Source organism: Pholcus phalangioides, unplaced genomic scaffold (genome assembly GCF_987345545.1).
Source record: "Pholcus phalangioides strain wild (caught in Gottingen) unplaced genomic scaffold, Ppha-v1.0 ptg000007l_1, whole genome shotgun sequence".
In the NCBI taxonomy this organism is placed as follows: Eukaryota; Metazoa; Arthropoda; class Arachnida; order Araneae; family Pholcidae; genus Pholcus; species Pholcus phalangioides.
In genome coordinates, this window is record NW_028301600.1 from 47610673 (window position 1) to 47630216 (window position 19544).

General features: G+C 33.8%; 1 protein-coding gene across 2 annotated transcripts in view; it reads right to left on the reverse strand.

Annotated features, from left to right (window-relative positions):
* Positions 1 to 15175, reverse strand: part of LOC149085391 (uncharacterized) — a 190143-nt gene extending 174968 nt beyond the window's left edge. Inside the window, exon 1 of one of the 2 annotated variants that reach the window (XM_089233382.1) lies at positions 14005 to 15175. In XM_089233382.1, the coding sequence (XP_089089508.1) occupies positions 14005 to 14086 (82 nt within the window). In that variant the 5' untranslated portion in view covers positions 14087 to 15175. The remainder of the gene's footprint in view (positions 1 to 14004) is intronic. The other variant, XM_089233383.1, reaches the window with a different exon arrangement.
* Positions 15176 to 19544: the final 4369 nt, after the last annotated feature.

A 19544-nucleotide genomic window follows, 5' to 3' on the forward strand; every position in this document is an offset into this window, starting at 1 on the left:
CGACGTAAATTAGCGCTATTGCGGTAGTAAACACGTGTAGCAGTTAGTTGTCTGTTTCAATGACTATCGTGATGGCTGACTACACGAACGAGGAATACGCTGATATGCATTTGATTTACGGTCGAGCAGATGACAATTGGTGCTTAGCACAGCGAATGTACCAACAGCCTGTGGACATACCGGAGGATCTCATAGCGTGGATTGTCGTCGTGGCGGCAGACATCAAAATAGTATACATGTATACCTGGTATCTTCGAGCGCGTCCGGGAATCATTTTTACTTCGTTGTAGACTGGACAATGATGTCAGCGGCCGCCACTTCCAACAACTCAATACGTGGTTTTCTTGAATTTTATCCCAATCAACTAATACTAATATGTATTTTTACATTCACAACCATAACCCAACTTACACGGTTATAGTCGGTCTCATCTCTTTATAAATAGGTTCTAGTCGGGTAAAGCAAACTTCGAAGAGAGTATTGTTGTATTTATTTATTAGCGAAAATATGCCCTGACTCAAGCGGTTATCGTCGGTATCACCTACCGCTAAACTTTCGTGTATTACTGTACTGCAAAGGTGCTCAACTTTTAGGAGAGTGCGGGCCACTTCATTGGCTTGAAAGTATGTCGAGGGCCATCCAAGTGATCTGGAACACCACCACAGGACGCTTAAATGATCTGTAAATGAGCTATGAATCACTTAAATGACCTATAAATGTGCCGTGAATCACTTAAATAATCTGTAAATGAGTCACGAGCCGCTTAAGGGCCGTATTCACCGACATGGTTTAAACCTGTAGTTACAATTTTTGGATAAGAGATCAACATAGATTGGTTAAAACCTTGAATTTAACCAATCCGTGTCGATCTCTTATCAAAAAATTGTGATTATAGCTTAAACCATGTCGGTGAATACCGCCCTAAGTGCTCTGGAACTGTGCCGCAGGTCAATCAAGTGACCTATAACTATACTACGGGTTACTCAAGTGATCGGGGAATGCGACACGAACCACTTGAGTGATCTGGAAATGTGCAGCACCTTAAGAGATATGCGAATATGTCCCGTGTCACTTAAGTGATCTGGGAAAAAAGGCCACGGGCCACTCAAGCCACGTAAAACTGCCCCACGGGATACTTAAGTGAATTGTAAATGTGCTGCGGGTTCCTTAAGTGATCTGGAACTGTGCCACGGGTCACTGAAGTCGTGTGTGAATATGCTGCGGGTTCCTAAAGTGATCTGGAAATGTGCTGCACAGATAATTTTTGCAAAATTAGGTTTGGGGTAGCGGCTTATGGGTTGAACATATATGCTATACTGTATGTCAACGAACGGTGAGTATTGTCGAAAGTTATTGTTCTTACTGTTATCATTTTTTTGTCTATTCCTTATATAATAGTACAAATGCATCACCGTGCCAGGAAAATAATTCTTTGAGCTTGTCGAGGTCCCGGGAGCAGTGAATTAAACCAATTTTATATATATATCAAAGGAATTTTTCTTTGGACGTTACTCTGGAAATCTCTTGTTCGCGGTAAGGGCTTTCCTCTTACAGTTTTATCATCTCACTAGAGCGGGCTGCGCCTATCCAATCCTTCTCCACCTCATCTTCTATTTGGGTCTTAAGGAAAAGGAAAAGAAAATATATATATAGGAAAAAAAAGGAACTTGATCCCTTCTTTTCACTTTAAAGCCTCTATTTTTTCCCCCTTATTTTACGTTTTTTTTTACTTTTCTCATGACTCTGAGTGAACAAAAAAGAAAAGATATGTATGTCTCTGTTTCAAGAAAAAGAACTTAAATGTCAGCTTGAGTTTCGTTCTTTTTGGTTCAAACCCGCTGAGAAAAGATGTGAAAAATAATTTCTTTTAAATGCCCTTTTTTACTGTGAATTCGCATTGGAAACATTGATTATACCGAAGCAATGTTTCTCGACCTTCTTGAAAACAAAGACCAGTAAATTGTCTGAAACAATTTGACGGGCCACTTGTGTCCCGTATTACGGGACATGCTTGTTATTTTTGTTGTTTCGATTTCTTTCTTTTTTTTACATTTGTCCCGTTTTTTTCACCGATACTTATTTGAATTTGCAATAATTACTAAAGTCGTAATGAGCACATCGTTTTCAGAGTATTATTAATATTAGTGATAATTATGGCAAAAACTATAAATTTTTATTTCACATATTTGTCAGATTTAACGTTTTTTCTGAAGTTTTTCAAGAGATTTTAATTACGATCCGTGATTGTGCTTACTTTTGGAAATGTTGTTTGATGTCCATTATTTTACGGATTGTTATTCAAAAAAGATCCCAGTTTTACGTATTTTTCTCAATGAAATATGGTCAAACATCATTTGAATATTTTTTCGTGAAATACAGTACATTTTTGTTAATTGCAATTCCTAGCAGCCTTTTATTTTCTTATTTAAATTATTTTCACCCTTCAGCAGTTCTCCCTGTAATTTGCAAATTGCATTTAAAGTAATAAATTAAAATTTTTGGCAAAATTTAGTGATCGTAATTTCCTACATTCTCCTCGATGATGTATGGTGAAACATAAGTATGGAGGTATAATTTTATTTGAACCCAAATATGTGAGTATTACTAATTTCAATTACAACGGATGAATAATATTATCAAGTCTGTTTGCGGACCACCTATGCCAACGTCATGGACCATAGGTTGAAAAACTAATACCAGGAAATACTAGAGAATTTCCTTTTTTACTTTTAGTATTTCCTAGTATTTACCTTATTCGTTGGTGATTTTTTGAGTTTAGGCAAAGTTATCTACTCCCCTTAAATTCGGAATATCGTTTCTCGTCACAAAAAACATGCAGATCTGAATAAAATTGCAATTATTACTGTGAAATTAAGGGCTATTGCGAATCGTAGCAAACTCAAAATATATTTTAGGAAGAAATACATTAAAATAGGGCGATCACATTTCATTCATGACAAATATGGAAAATTGGGGTCTTGAATACTGCAAAATACGGGACATCAGCAATTGTCGCCAAAAATGTTGCGACACAAATGTTGAGAATATGAGCTTGAAATCTCTCATAACATACTGGTAGGGTAATATAATATCTCCTAAATGAAATGAGAACTGCGTGCCTCAGTGGATAATTCGATATAAAACATCGAAATGATGTTCGGCACGTGAGCGGAAAAGCAACCGCAATCACCGAAGACAAAACGTCTAGACACAATATTCTGCTATTCAGAATTATGGACCTTTTCGCTTGTTAGATTTCGATGCAATTTTTCGCATATTTTCTTTCTTTTTTGCTATCTGTTCTTGATAAGCAGTTACTACTTATCCATAATAAAACTCGTTGATTCAGCGTATTATCGAAACAAACAAATTATTTCTAATTGCTTTTCGATTAATCTCCAATGCCTGAATACCGCTGTCATTAGCAAACGTTTATATGTTTGATGTATATCACTCTGTTAACTTTGAATGAGCCACCTATTTTCACAACCAGCAAAATAACCAATCATTGCTGAAATGAAGGGCTACTTAAACTCGATTGTGATAAATATGTGAGATAGGTATTTATATTTCTAGTTACACATAATTATCATAATATTTTATAAGTTATGAATATTATCTATTTTTACAATCTTAGTGAAGTAGCAAATCAAAATGAGCTTCCTTGATAGGACGGGACAGTTTTATGAAATAGTCGGACCAACCAAAAAGCTAGGAATGTCTGGTAAAGTGCGGTAAAATGGTAACCGTACTCACACATAGTGGTCCGTCGATTTGTTCCATACATTTTACTGGTCCTTGGGCTCAAAAAGGTTGAGAAACGCTGCCCTATAATCAGTAGTTGTACTCAATGAAAGAACAGTAATTCTTTTATGATATTAAAATACTATTTATGCATCCTTAAAATTCTGAGTAGCGTGAAATGAATGGAGATAATGTATACTTTTTTAAATAAAGGACCAAAAAGCATTAAAAAAATGTATTTTAATCTATGTAGATGACGTCTTGACAAATTAGATCCGCTGTTCTTTTAGAGTTAAGAATAAGATATATTCAGAGGAAAGTAAATAAAACACGCGACAAAAGACACATTTGAAAGAAAAAGTTAATGAAAATTACAAAAGAAAAATCTCTACACTCGTTAGAATTTTGACCAAACGTCTTGTTTTAAGAAAAGAACCTAAAACACGCAAAGACGAAATTATGAAAGTTGGCTTTTCATGTTGAGTTTAGATTTTTTTCCCTTTTTTTGTGGAAAATATTTTATTTTATTTTTTTGTTCAATTTTCATGAGCAAAGTTCATTATATAAATATACATATAGAGAAAGAATTTAAATAAAAAAAATAACGATGTAGTTATACACTTTAAAAACATATTTTTCCCCCTCCGTTTTTATAAGTAGAAAAACAAAATCGCTCTTTTTCTAGTTCGAGCAATGCTGTAAAAATGAAAAGTAGAGAGTAAAGTTAAGCTTATATATATATATATATATATATATATATATGAATATTTTAAATTTAATTTTTAATAGCAATATGTACTGAATGGGTTTGTTTAATGGAGCATGCCTGTCCTCTCGTTCTACATTGCGTTAATGCTGTCCTTGTGTTATTGAGTGGAATTTAAAATACGTGAAATTAACTTTTACGAATGAGAATTAATTGGGGTTTCTTTTTCTTGTTATATTCACGTAATTCAAAGTCCTTGAATATTTTAGAATGTTAGAATGTTAGGTTCTTTCATTCCAGCATTTAGCAGCATATATTTTAAATAACATGCCACTAATAAGTTACGTAAAAAGATAGTTTTGAGATTAGTAAGGCTTCGTTAGCAGTGCCCGAACAAAATTAAACCACAGAAAATGTTTCCAAACTGAGCGCTTTCAGAACATACGGAGGAAACAATCAGAATAATCAACTGTTACTTTCAGATTTTCCCTTTGCTTGTGCGGCAACTCCTTTGCTATTAATTAATTAATATAAACCTTTATAAAAATCTATATCTTACCCATGACAGTTCGGTATTATACAAATGTAAAGGGTCTTTCCCGATCGTCGCGTTAATGCACATCCTCACAAGTATTTCTCGTATCTAAAGTTTATGTAAATCTACGGAAACCCTCGGAATTTTAAGACGGAAACATATCTCACATTTAATCGACTTTCGTTTCCATTTTGAAGTCAGTAGATATAAATTTGAGAACAGTTAAAAACGAGTTCTTTATTTTGCATTCATCCTAGAGAAGTAGCGAGAAAATATTTGGCAGAGCTTTCCTGATACGTCTTAGCGAAAAGTCAAAGATCATGACTTTTATTTTCTGGTTTGTAATTGAAGATCTTTGTATTAAAGACACAAACTCAACAACTCTGCAAACTCATTGTAGCCGGATTCAAACTTTTCAAGATAATCAAGTTTACAACCACAATAATTGTGCTCCGCGAACATTTCGAGAGAAATTTTCTTTGTAATATATTTCGTCGTCTCTTTCTAATTAATTGAGCAGAGCTCGGCTCAGTAATATTTTATCAGAAGTATATATGTACGAATGTATACTGTGTAAGTGTGCTTTTGAGTCCGTATCTTACGAAACGTAACAACATCGTACGGGAAAATCTTCTGTTGAACGATACACGAATTTTCTGTGCATACAATACACACACTTTTGTTTTTAATTCGTCACTGGAAATAAGGAATAGTTCGTTCGAACACTAATTTCATTTTTGAGTTTGGGATCACTGCTTTGTGAAGACACGAAATAAAGAAATGTATCTCGCAGCGTGAGTAACTGAATCTCACATAACTCTTTGTTGATATTTTAATATAATTTATATTACAAAAATTACAGGAACGTCATATTGAGTGCGCAAATATTTATGAAACAACCTACATATCTGGAGAAATATTTATTCTGTGTCATCGCACAAATTATCTACAACAGCATCATGGAATATACAAAAATACTATTACGTATTGCATTAGCATTATATATGTACATGTATATATTGCATGATTTATATAGTGTATATTCTGAACAACATACATATCAGATATGTAATATTAGATTAATTAATAATTAACACTAGTTCATTTGGAAATTTTCACATAAAATCCTCTAACCAGATTCTCTCTCTTTCGTACATATTTTTACGGTTAAGGTGACAAAACCGTTTCTCTAATTTATATTTCATGCTATAAATAATTTTCGGTTGTCGATGCCAAGAACGAAAATTCAATTTTTGATGAGTATAGCAGGGTAAAGAAATGTTGCTTTGTCCATTGACACAAAGCACACTTTGGACACTTCGATGTCAAAGTCGAAAATACTGTATTCCGGAATAAAGATTTAAAAATAGCCGTATCCGAATGCAGTTTACTCATGGCTCTACATGTAAGAGCCCTATCAACGCATGGGCTCACTAGGATATGGCCTGGTGGCAGGGCCTCTCAGTGCCTGAGAAGCCTCCGACTACCTTTCATAGAAATTACCATCAATTTTAAGAGAACTAAGTTGCATTGGATTGCTCACCCCGGGGCTCAAGATGTTGTCAATATTTCTCTGCCCTTATGGAGTGGGGGGGGGGGGTAATAGGCATCTGGCCTGGATCCTGTCACGAATCTTACTGGGTTTTGTTTTTTCACACTAACTTATAACGTTATAATTGGAAGGAAACGTAGAAAATCCTGGATGAAAATAAATAAACTATAATAAGCATATTCTCAAATATGCTTATTCGTATTTCTCACAAAATACATTTTTATTTCTACTTATGGAAACTAAAAGTCAAGTTTGTATAAGGATATTATCAATGCTTCAAACTACCATTTCAACTGACGAACAGTTGCGTTTTTTTCTGATAGAGCAGACGAACAACCGTGTGATTTTGACGTAAAAATAATAATAATAATATAATAACACAAAAAGAAATGGTATTCCTGAAAAATCAAAAATGGTATTTTAGAATACTTATCGTAAAAGCGTGGCAATAGTGCGAAATTTTCCCTTGACTTAACAGCTTTTTCCTGGTAACTGCACGATCCGAAAATAAATAGGATGGTTTCCGTTTTTTATTTTTTACAGTTTCTCATACTTTTTTTTGTTATCCATTGAAAATGCATGAATTTCTTAGAAGAAATGTTGGGAAGGAAAAGAGTAGAAAAAAGAATGAGAAATCTTTCTTAGGTTTTTATTTATTTTTTCCTAACGTTTATTTTTGGTTAGACAAGTTCACTGCGTGCTTTAAGCGTTTTATCACTGCCTACTAAAAAAAACAACAACAACATACAATGTTATTTTATTTTTATTTCTGTTATATATTTTTTTGCTTAACAATTTGCGTAATGTGCTTTCGTAAACATCTGTATTTTGGAAGTTGTTTCTGCCTCATTCGTTTCCTTGGGCGATTCTCGAATGTGAACTCTAGAGACTTTCCGACTTAAAACGGAGAACTGGGAAATGAACAAAAGTGCGCCGTTTCGCTGCACTGTAGCGAAAACTTACCGGGGAATTTCACTTGTTTCGAAATAACTGATTGGATTTCAATTCTTGAATTAAAGGACTGAAAAAAAGATAAAATTTTAGAATACACAAAAAAATTAGTCCTTTATTTTCGATCAATTTATTCTTTTCGGAATGTAATAAATAGAGCTCGGAAGTTCAGGCAAAATGCCATAAATGCCTATTTTTTTGCCTATTTTCAAGCTTTTTTTTTTATAAAATGCATTTTCTGAATTTTTCTTGCCATAAATTCTTACTTTAACATTGTTTCAAGTTTATTCGTGAATTTCAGATGCCATATTCTATAGAACTTGGATATTTTGAGTACGGAGAACTTCGGAAGACTTTCTTTTAAAAAGAAGCTCTTTTTTATAAAAAAATATCCAAACCTCAGTATTAATTATTTTCATAAAGGCCCCCCCCCCCTTCTAGCGCCATTTAAACTCAAATAGGTGGAAGTGCCTGAAAGATCATAACTTGATGTGGCTCTGCATTAACTTTGCTTTGACCGGATGGAGTTACGCACGAATGTTTCAGTGGAATGCAGCCTATGTACTGTATAAGAGAAGCTAAAAAAATTGAAGTTTGTTTCTCCACATAACATGTTCTGCGTATGAATAGCGTATGAATTTCGTACGAATAGCTGACCAATCACTGTTCCAGGAGGTCATTAGTTGATGTCTTGGCTCGCCAGGTCCTGAAGGAGCTGACACGGCTGTCTCTGGGGGCCCATATTTTTTTATTTTATTGTTTTACAACACAAATGCATTGTAAACAACCATGACAAGTTATTTTAGATATTTAGTATTTAACTGACCAGAGTCACCCTCGGAGGTGTGCGACAAGTGCGGCCACACTGGTCCCGCTCTTGAAGGACTGCCACATATGCGGTATATATATCAAAAAAAGGAGTAAATTTTTTTTACAAAAATAGAACGTTGTTGCTGGGTTTAAATTATAAAAAAAAACGCATATGAATTTTCCAAGTAATGCAACAAATGAATGAAAATCATTCGTAACTCCGAGGAGCCCAAAATCATTTTCTCTACGCACTTCGCGTCTGGTAATAGTGGCCTTGGAATCGACCTAACCCTGAGGGACCACAAACACTCTATTTTTGGTGCGAGATCAATTTAACTTGGATAATAATGCAGTAATTATAAGCTATAATTGAAACAGTAGCCGGAGTTAGTGCAACCGATTTTTAGCCAGTTTTTACACGATTAATGCCTAAGCTTTTAGTTGTTTTTTCTTTCTTTCCATTAATTATAAATATATTTTAGTGTCAATTTTTTTAACATTTCTAGTGCCTTTTCCCATGCCTATTGTTTAGCATACAAGCAGGCATTTTTAGTACCTAAACCTCCGGGCTTAAGTAATAAAATAATCGATTTGAACTACACAAGTAGTCAAACTCGGGTATAACGTCATCGAAGATTTTGTGAAATTTCATCATTATAGCTGAGTTGTCATTACCACCACCGAGGTTTACTTTTATAAGCCCTTTAATATATGAAAAATATAATCAGATGCAATGAAATACTACACAGGAAGAGTAAAATTTCATAACCACTATTGTGACCCACTTTATCCAGAAAAATGCGGAGAATCTTGATCAAAAACACGCTGATTCTCACCAAAACATATTGCTCATCTTCAGCGAAATCGCCTGTTATTATTTATAAATATCCCTTGGCGGAAATTAATCATTATAGCAAGTCTGCAGCGAATTATAATGCATTCATGAAAAAGAAAGGTGAACATGCCACATAGGCCTATTTGTGATGAATAGTTGTATTTATACATAGTCGTATGCATTTGAATAAATATATATATACTATGCAAAATATCTAAAATATCTTCGTTTACGATTTCAGTAAAGATTGTAAATTAAAATAAGCTTCGTTAAAAAATAGAAAGAAACTGTGGTCATATACTTCTATAAAAAAAAAAATTCAGGTAGGTAAAAATTATGAGAAAATACGGGAAGTTCCGTTTGAGGATTATATGAATGCGCAAATCAGAACGTCAAACATGCGTCAAATATTTTTCCCATCGTTAACTATTCATATATTAACAAATGAACATTCTCTGAATATGATCAGATCTAATTTTAGGTATTTCTGGGGAAATCTCCATAAAAACTGAAGAGAAATGTATCATCATATCCAAGGTTGTTGCGTTCTAATCGACGTTATTATTACAAGGTTTATTAACATTATTCTCTATGGGAATCATCTCGGACCACCAATAATTGACGTTATAGACAAAGTGCTTTATAACCGAAGTCGTTATAACCGAGTTTGACTGTACGTTGGTGATTGAGTTCATTGGTTTTAAGATTAATTTATCCCCCCCCCCTCCGCCTGTAGTGCATCTACGAGTCTTTTTTATGATGGACCATCTAATAATTTCTTGACTCATCCATGTGTTCAATAAATATGTTCTTTGGTTTTAGCGTCTATTCATATTTGATAGCTATTCTTAACTTACCACAGGCGGGTAGCATTACTGTGTACGAACATTCATGGCGGATTTCCTAAATGTACCGAAAGATTTATTGCGATTGCTTGGAAACTATCCAGATTTCTTTTTTTTTTTCCGACCAGACATGAACATTGAAATGACCACAGTGAAATAATGATTTGCTCCATAATTGAAAGTGTTGAAAAAATTGAAACGAGGTAATATATGAAGAGTTGGAATCATTCTACAATAATTGACAAACGATTACTTTGCATGCTATACTTAAATATTACTCGATGTTCATGGCATAAAAAAAAACCAAATGATTTATTGACGTGTATAATTTATTTATCGGATGTATTTGTTCATTTTGCTTTGAGGAATATCGTGATATTTCACTCAGTGTTATTTCGAGATGGCGAAGTTTTTCGTGTACATCGATCAACTATCGTTAATATTGAAATCCAAAAATTATGTGTGAGTATTCACTATAAATACACTTTATTCATTTACAGATTTTTTTTTACAGTATGGTTTTATCGTTATCTATTGTAAAAAATCTATTAATAAAACTTTGAGTATTTTTCCTTCTCATGTGACTGCTGTCACACTGTTTTTTATAGCTTTCGATAGATTCCAGAAAAACCTCCCTTTCTTCCTAATAAGCACACACATTTTATTTTACATTAACTGTCTTGCATACGAACTTCTCATATTTCATGCATTATACATTGAATGGCACAGTGTTACGATTTATTTTTATACTCCGACACAGAGTTGCCCTTAGGGGTGTGAGATAGGTGCTGTCACGCCATGCCCCACGCTTTGTGAGGCTCCGCACGAGAGGTGAATTATTGGAAGCTTTCACCGACAATTAATTCTTTTTCTCCGAATTAATTTTTCTTGCATTAATTCTGAATGTTCATTAATTATAGAACTTTTTTATACCGTTAATTCTGAATTATCATGAATTAGGATAACCTTTTTATACCGTTAATTCTGAATTGTCATCAATTGCGGGATTACTTCTTTCATTAATTCTGAATTGTCATCAATTGCGGGATTACTTCTTTCATTAATTCTGAATTGTCATCAATTGCGGGATTACTTCTTTCATTAATTCTTAATTTTCGTCAATTCTGGATATGACGAAATTATTAATTAATTCTAATTTTTAAAAATTCTGGAATTATTTGTTTCATCAATTTCTGAGTTCTTTCTTTCATTAACTCTGAATTTTCATTGATTCTGAAATTATTTCTTTCATCAATTCTGAAGTTTCATTGGCGCTAGAAATATTTCTTTAAATTACTTTTAATTCACGATTCTAAAATTTTCATTAGTTTCGGGAAATATTTATCTGATTAGTCAAATTCAACTTCGCGCGCGCGGTTTTGAATTTTCATAAATTTCTGTGTTAATTTGCATTGAATTGTGCTTTTCAATTTTTTCTATGGATACCTCTCAGCTTTCCTGTATATTCTGAAATGGTGGATGCCGATTCTCTTCTCCCTGCAAAACATATAAAGTCGGGGCAAAGGGGCTCCTAAACATTTTTGGTGCCCGGAATTGTCAAGCCCCACCTGACCCCGCGTCTGGTATAAAGGCAACTCTGCTCTAACAAATATATTTATCTCACTTCAACTGATTCAAAACATCGTAAGAAAAAAAAATTGTTTTTGCTTTTCTTGTCAACCTTATAGAAACATCGCTGGAATCCAAATACAAATGCAAAGGCCACAACAAGCAAATTGTCCATCGAGATGGCTGAAAAAAGTTGCCGATAAAAATATGGATGTCAAATATAACCAAAATACAGCAACCCAATATAAAGGCACATACCACGAAAGAAAAAACTAATAAGTAGATAGATAATACACTCTGCCCATAAAAAATATTATATGGTTGCCTTATCTAAGTATGGATAGCTTCTCGATTTATCTTCTATTAATCATGGGTTACAAAAGCATTATATCGCGGGGGGGGAAATCATTGTTCTTATAAATTGTAGGTTTGGTGGAATTTGATTTCCGTGACTTTTTGTATATTTTGAATAATAATTTAACCGCTATGTGTGATTCAGGAAATATATTTATAACAATTTTAGTGCACTGAAATTAAAATGGAGTATCAGATATATTATGATAGGCTGGTTCATGATACGTGAAGTTTCATCTCATATTGTAAATGTATGAGTGGTTTCTTACCATATATCTTCTCATTCTACAATTAGAAAACATACATAAAAGCTTTAGGAACCTATATAACATATCGTATTGCAAGCGTCTGAATGGACGTTTAAATTGGAACTAAAAACTTTATACGCTCAAATATAAAATCAATCCTTAAAAGTTACTAGGGGCTAATGGCAACTTAACCATTAAATGCATAAGCTTTGCATATGTGCAAAGGGTCCTTAAACGTTCATTGTTGCATCCAGTTTGAAGATAAAAGTTCAACATCACCTTTGCACATAATCTGAGGTCATTTTCTTTTTATTTCATATTTTGAATTTGCTAGTAGATATCTCAATTAACGACAATTCTTTGTTTGTAGCATAGCATTTGTGGCTGTGATTTCGGTAATTTGGTAAAATCTTTTGTTTGCATTTCTTTTTTTCCCATGAAGTGTTCAACCCGAATTTTTTTGGAACACAAAATATGTAGTTGGAAACACAAAACATGTAGTTATATATATTTGAAATGCAATACCACTTTAATACATTTATTTTATGGGCGATTTTTAGGTTTTATACGGCTTCTTTAAGGTCCTGTATAAGCATTAAAATTCGAGGTAGATTTTTTTTAAAATGATTTTTCAAGCGTTCTGTACGTGTCAATTATTATTATAAAAATTATCAACTCGAAAAAGAATCATGCATTTAAGAGTTAAAATCCTTTTTTACGAAATTTAGATAAAGGTAATATTAATAAAGATCTATACACAGGCCTGCACTCAGTTGGAGAACCAGACACCCTTTCCCCACCCTCAAATACCATCGATTTTAAATTTTTAGCAACATTATTAATTCCGTGCAGAAACTACTCTTACAAATGCTTGAGAATCTACAAAAATTTCACTCTTTTTTTTCTTCATTTTCACTAAGTCACAAAATATGAGAAAATTTTTCTCCACTAAAGAATACGAGAAAAAGACATTGGGGTGATCAAGACATTAGAAATAAATAATTGTATTATTCTAGAATTTAAAATAGTAAATAAGAATGAAAAATAGTAAATTATATGACGATAGTAAGTTAGTTCATTTATTTATAATTTACGTGCAGTAAATATCGAGGTCAATAAAACCAAAGGAACTGTAAGTACCTGTTTTACGGTCTTTTAAACAAAAACAAAATTATTAAACATTTACTGGCAGAATACTGCCGAAGTAATAACCAAGAGTACAGAGAATGAGTTTCAATGTTCATTGTAAGATTATATGAGTGACATACATGGCTTTTTTCAGTTTTTGTTTTATGCTATCCATATCTCGAAAATAAAATTTATGAAAAAGTTATTAATACCTTTTAAAATATTCTATCCCAGCGAATTGATATTTTAATTTTTTATATACGTGAGAAAACCGTAATTAAAAGGGATCAGTGTTATAATGCTGCGGTTTCTGCTTGCTATTGATTGCTTCTTTAGCTAACACGTGCTTATGGAGCATCACAATTGTTTCTCAATAAATAGAAATACCGATATTTCCAAAATATGAACGAATTTAACGAATGTGAACAAAGATCTAGTTACAGCTATGATCTTAACATAAACAAAAAACATTTTAACGGAGATTTTACACTTTCAATCTAATTTAGATGTGAGTTATTCGTTGCTTGTAAAGTGAGTTACAATGGAAATTTTGGTGATTCATTTATACGATCTACATTTCACGAATGATAGTAAAAATGACCACTGTCATATTTCTGTTATGCAATTTGAGGAAATACCTAATAATATGCTAATATATCAATAACAGCGTTTTGATGATATTCAAAAATTAAAATTAAATAAAGTTGGAAAATGAAGCATCACTCACCAGCCAAGGGGAGATACAGCAGAAAAAGGACAACACTGATTTTGTGCAATCCAGAAATTGTAGTTTTAGCCGGACGACACATCTTTACAACGATGATAATTTGCACAGTATATTTGTTTTCGAACTTCACTAAAATTCTATGGAAAATTTCGTGCGTTCGTTTTCCCAGAAAGTTCGATTTTTTTTGTCACAACAATAATATATAGATCTAGATATAATACTTTAAAAGTATTTCTTTCTGTGAGTAAACATTTAACTGATAATGTTTCACTATTTCAGAAGAGTTAAATTGTAATGTTTGAAATAAAATCTACGAAGTTCTTTGTGTAATCTTATTATAGAGTATCTGCTCCGTAAACCTCATCAAGGCAAGAAAAATTCCAATCTGCCGTAGAACAATCATTCGGAACGAAAGTCATTTTTACTGTGATTTTTATAACGCAAAGATGCAACTGAGACTCCAAGGGATGAACGGCAAGTTTAATTTGTGTATTTTGCAGAAAATGATCTTTCACTAAGTTCCATATAAGTCTAGAAAGCAAAGAATAGATTTTTCAGTCGTCCATTAATAATTCACAAAACGTCATCTACAATGGTGAAATAGTAAAAGCAAGTTTGGTCATTCGATCCAATTAAAATGCAACCATAAGAAGCAAAAGTATATTTTGAAAAAAATTGAAAACTTTCGAAACAAATTTTCATAAACTTCTTAATAAATATAGGAACGTTTTCCAATGTCATAAAAGTAACAATCGTCAACTGGGAAAAATTCCTTTCTGAATGTAAAACACGAAACAAAACTCCAAAAGCAGATAGACGAGTCTATTTTTTTCCAACTTCTCCTTTCGCACAATAAACACCAATATTGAAATGATATAAATTAAAAATTAAATTCAAAATGCAAAAACAATTCACTCTTTGGTTATTGTTTTGTTCTCTACAAAATCGGCAAAAAAACTTCTCAAAGTCCAACTTCGGCAAGATTTTTTTTGTCTATTCTAAATAGTTTGTTATTTTGACTCTGGCGCGATTCACACAGAACTCCACGACGGGCGGCAGCGCACTCTTAGCAGCTGAGAGAAGTTTGATCCAGAGCACATGAGCGAGCTCTGGCTGTAATGATACTCTCTGGTCGAGGAACAGAGTGCTGAATTTATAGCACAGGGGTGTCCGAGAGAGTGTGTGAGAGCGAACAATTCATCCCTTGTCGGCGCAGGCGTGCTGATCAAAATCGATATCCAGAGGATGGAGAGAGCGAGACACAGAATAACTGCCGGTTTGTTTTCCGTGTGTGGACACTCCACTGTCCCCCAACATGATTCTCGGACGGGCTGACAAGGCGCGTTCTCCCTTCAAAAAAAATATTGCATACCCTCACAAAATATAACAAAATTAAAAAAAACCAATAATACACATGAAAGTTAACTGAAAAGCATTTTCTTTCCGAAGAAGTTTTTAATAAAGTTTTACTTTAAGTGGAACTTGGCACGGATTCCCCTGATGTAAGACAGAGAGATGTGTGCTCTCACTGTGTACTTAAAATACTTTTTAAATTATACATAACGGAAACATTTTGAAGTTTCGGTTCGCACAGGGCGCATAGTTAACAGCACGCACCGCAAATTACTGACGAACCAGTGATACCACAGTAGAACCTCTCGATAGCGTACACCCATGAGACCACAACTTTTGTCCGCTAACGTGAGCGTCCGCTAATGGGGATGTACGATACACAGTGCAACCTCGTTTATACAACTTTCAGATTTATACGAAATTTGGCTTCGGTCGCAATTATTTTCTATACATTTTAATGTCAAAATGCATATGCTACTGGTTATGCATAATCACCAATCGTCTCAATAAAGAATTTTTAATCAAATGTCATTACATTTATCACTTTTACCAACGATTATGCATAAGTCCCAAACAAAGTTGGGAAGTCTGATAAATATGGAAAGATTTATAACTTTTCTTATCTTTATTAAACCAATTTATTGTTTTTACCTGTACATGATGCGTGCACTACACATATTTTGTCCTGGACCATATGATTTGACATGACGATTTATCATATTTACCAACACGAGCTTGCGGCATTAAACATAATCTTAGTTGAATATATGATAAATACTCGGTTCATGGCCAAAAATGTAATCAATTCGAGTTTGCCTAATTTTACTGTCCATTAACGGGGAGTGAAATAAGTACATTAAAGCCCTATTCTACGGGGTCAGGTACCAGGAAAGTGTCCGGTAACCGAGATATCCGTGAACAGGGAGTGTCTGTTAGGAGAGGTTCCGCCGTAGAGGGTTACTTCCAGTTAGAAAATTATCCAAATAACGTGTGGACTTCAGACACGTCATTCGTATTGCAAGGGGGTTATATAGTTATTATACAAAAATTATCATGGGGGGTATTTAAAATGTGGGTAAAACGCGTTTTATCTCCATTTATATACAATTTTTTTCTCACTTTTCTACATTTGTTGTGTTGAAATATCTCAGCAAACATCGCATTTAGAAACGTGAAAATTTTGTATGTTGGCCTCAAGAGAGAGATAGGGCAATAGCTTTTTAATTAGATTTTCTAGCGCGGGGTGTCCGTATAAAAAGTTAATTTTTCTAATTTAATAACTATGCAACCTCTTGCAATATGAATGACGTATATGAAGTTCACACGTTGTTTGGATACTTTTTCTTGTTATAAGTATGACTCTAGGATCAACAGTTGGTCAGTAATTTGCGACCAGAGGAGTTAGCTATGCACCATGTACATATGAATATACTGAGAAAAGTTGTTTGTCTCCTCCGGAGCTGGAGACGGGTCCTCTTGTGCATATCGGGCGTCACGTTCGATCGTTTTCTAATTCCAAAAAGGTGAACACTTTTATCAAAACCCTTCACATCAACAGTCCGAAAAATTTAAAAGTCCCGGGATCATTTTTCCCATGCTCTTTTCTATATGAATTCATAGCGTAAAAAAAATAATACAGCAGAAACTACCTAATCCGGATTCTTCGGGACATGGGTAATTCCGTATTATAGGTCCTATATGGAAGTTTTGTACAATTCTTAAATGTTCATACCTGAATCTTTAACATAAGCCGTTTTGATTAATTTATTAATATTTTTTAAAGCCGGCATTACACTAGAAAAGTTTTAGAAAAGTTATTTTCATAAAACTTGAAAATGCAACCAATAAACGCATCAGTTACATTCGAGCGATTGTAGCTAATACAACCTTGTTGTTTTTTTTCCACGTTTTGTGAAAGATGTTTTATCAAACTTTTATAGTATAATCCTGGCCATTAACGATAGGCCTAATGATAGGGTATGAAGAAACAGATGGTATATATATATATGTGTGTGTGTGTGTGTGTGTGTGTGTAATTGAAGTAAAACAACCGATTCACCATTTACAATATTATACATTATTTTTCTTATTCTTTAGATATTTTTACTAGAATCACTTAGAACGTTTCGGTTAGTTTTCTTTTACTTCATCGACTTTGTTTTTCTAGCTTCACTCGGATTCTTATAAAGAATCATAATTTTTATATCTTGCTTTGTGTGTGACAATGGTTCGATCTGTTAACACACTATTTAAATAAGAAATCAGTTGGAACTTTCAGTGTTCATTTTTTGTATTTTCTGAATCATTTGCTTCTAGATCCAAAAACATATCACGAATTTCGTAATTTCTCATTTGTTAATTTTTCTAACAACCACCTCGTCAGTAATGATGTGAACTATTTTTTCTCAATACGCTTATATTCTATATTCAACCTTATTATACCGCTGATGTTACCCAAAATGTTTGAAATTTCTCTATTCATTACACATGTTTCAAGTTAGATGGAGACATTGAATTTGGCATCACCATGGTTAATTCCAATTTGAGAAATTGTACGCCTTACATTGAACTAGTTTTTGAAGTGACACTTTCTCAAGCTTGAGCAACACTCTAATCCCAATCTTCATATCGACCAGTTTGGCATGATTTTGCTTATTCTTACCGTGATTGACAATAGTCAATATTCTGTTCAGAAAAGTTATTTTGTAGCAAAATTTCGTGGATCGCAGAATGGACATATACATCCATGGGTTTCAAACAGAGAATTGTACTCCATGGCCACACACTTGAATACACTTTCTCAAAATAAAAATACTCTAGGGATTTTTTCGCGTTGTTACTCTTCAAACAAAAAACAACATTTACAAAAATAGAAATGAGTGAACAAAATAATCGAAACTGATTTTTGGTATATCCCATAGCCACTGTTCTAACTTTCTCTAGAAGCCTATGCTTTCTTCATTTCATATGGTACTACTACTGCACCACACACCAACTCCGGTCATATATCGTCATACGGCAATTTCCAACCAGTGGAGTTGGGCGGGAAATGAAGGCTCCATCCATCGGTGGTCGCCCTAGGCTCGGCAGGTAAAGAACTTGCTTCTAATGTTCTATGCCGGGATTCGAACCCATGGACCTTGATGGTAACCTTCATAGTGGAAGACGAGCACTGCGCCACTCGGGCACGTGGTATGGTACTAGCTCAACCTGCGAGTATAATTACATTATCATTTCTTCGCCGCTGTGGTAGTCGAGTGGTCATAGTGACGGACTCTCATAGCGAAGTCCCGTTTCGAAACCCACTGGTGCCACAGTGGTGATTGGCTGAAGTTGGTTTTCTGTGGTTCTCAACTTTCAGGCGCGAATGCGAGACGACCTCCCCTTCAAAAAGTCTCACCACAGAGAGCAACAGGCCTACAAACGGTACATATATTCAATCATTACACTTCACTCACTTCACTTCTGACATATAGATGGCAGCACTGAAAAATCAGACACAACACTAGATGCGCATTTAGACTGTTAGATATACACATTACACTACCAGCACAACTCATTAGCTAGAAAATTTCCCATGGCAATAAACCTGAGTTGTGCTCGGTTTGAAAAAAAAAGGAAGATTATCTCTCGTTAGGTGGGGAAAAAAAAAGAATCAAAAGTGAATGCTGTGTGTATAATACTTGTGTGCTCCATACTTAGATAAGACAACGATAATCTTGTTTTGGGCATTGTATTATTAATTTTATTTTGTTTGGTGATATATTCTATATGAGGTTGCTGTATTTTGGCCATATTTGACATCCATATTTTTTATGCGCATTATTTTTTTTTTCAGCCACATGATTGGGCAATTTGCCTGTTGTGACTTTTGTATTTGTCTAAGGCATCATAAATAGAATCTAATTAGTATTGGATTCCTACCATGTTAATTAAAGAAATCAACTTTCTTGATTAAAGTTCTGGATTTAAAAAATTTCAATTTCTTCAATAACTTTACCTTAAAATTAAGATTAGAATAGCATTCGAATTAAAATATAACTATAATGTAAATATGTTTATTCAAATACTAAAAAAAATATCATCACTTATGATTCGGTTGTGTTGCAGATCGCAGATAATTATGTATCCCGTGTAGTGATGCTTTATTGTGTGAGAGCTTTAACATTGTTGGAAGAAATTTATTG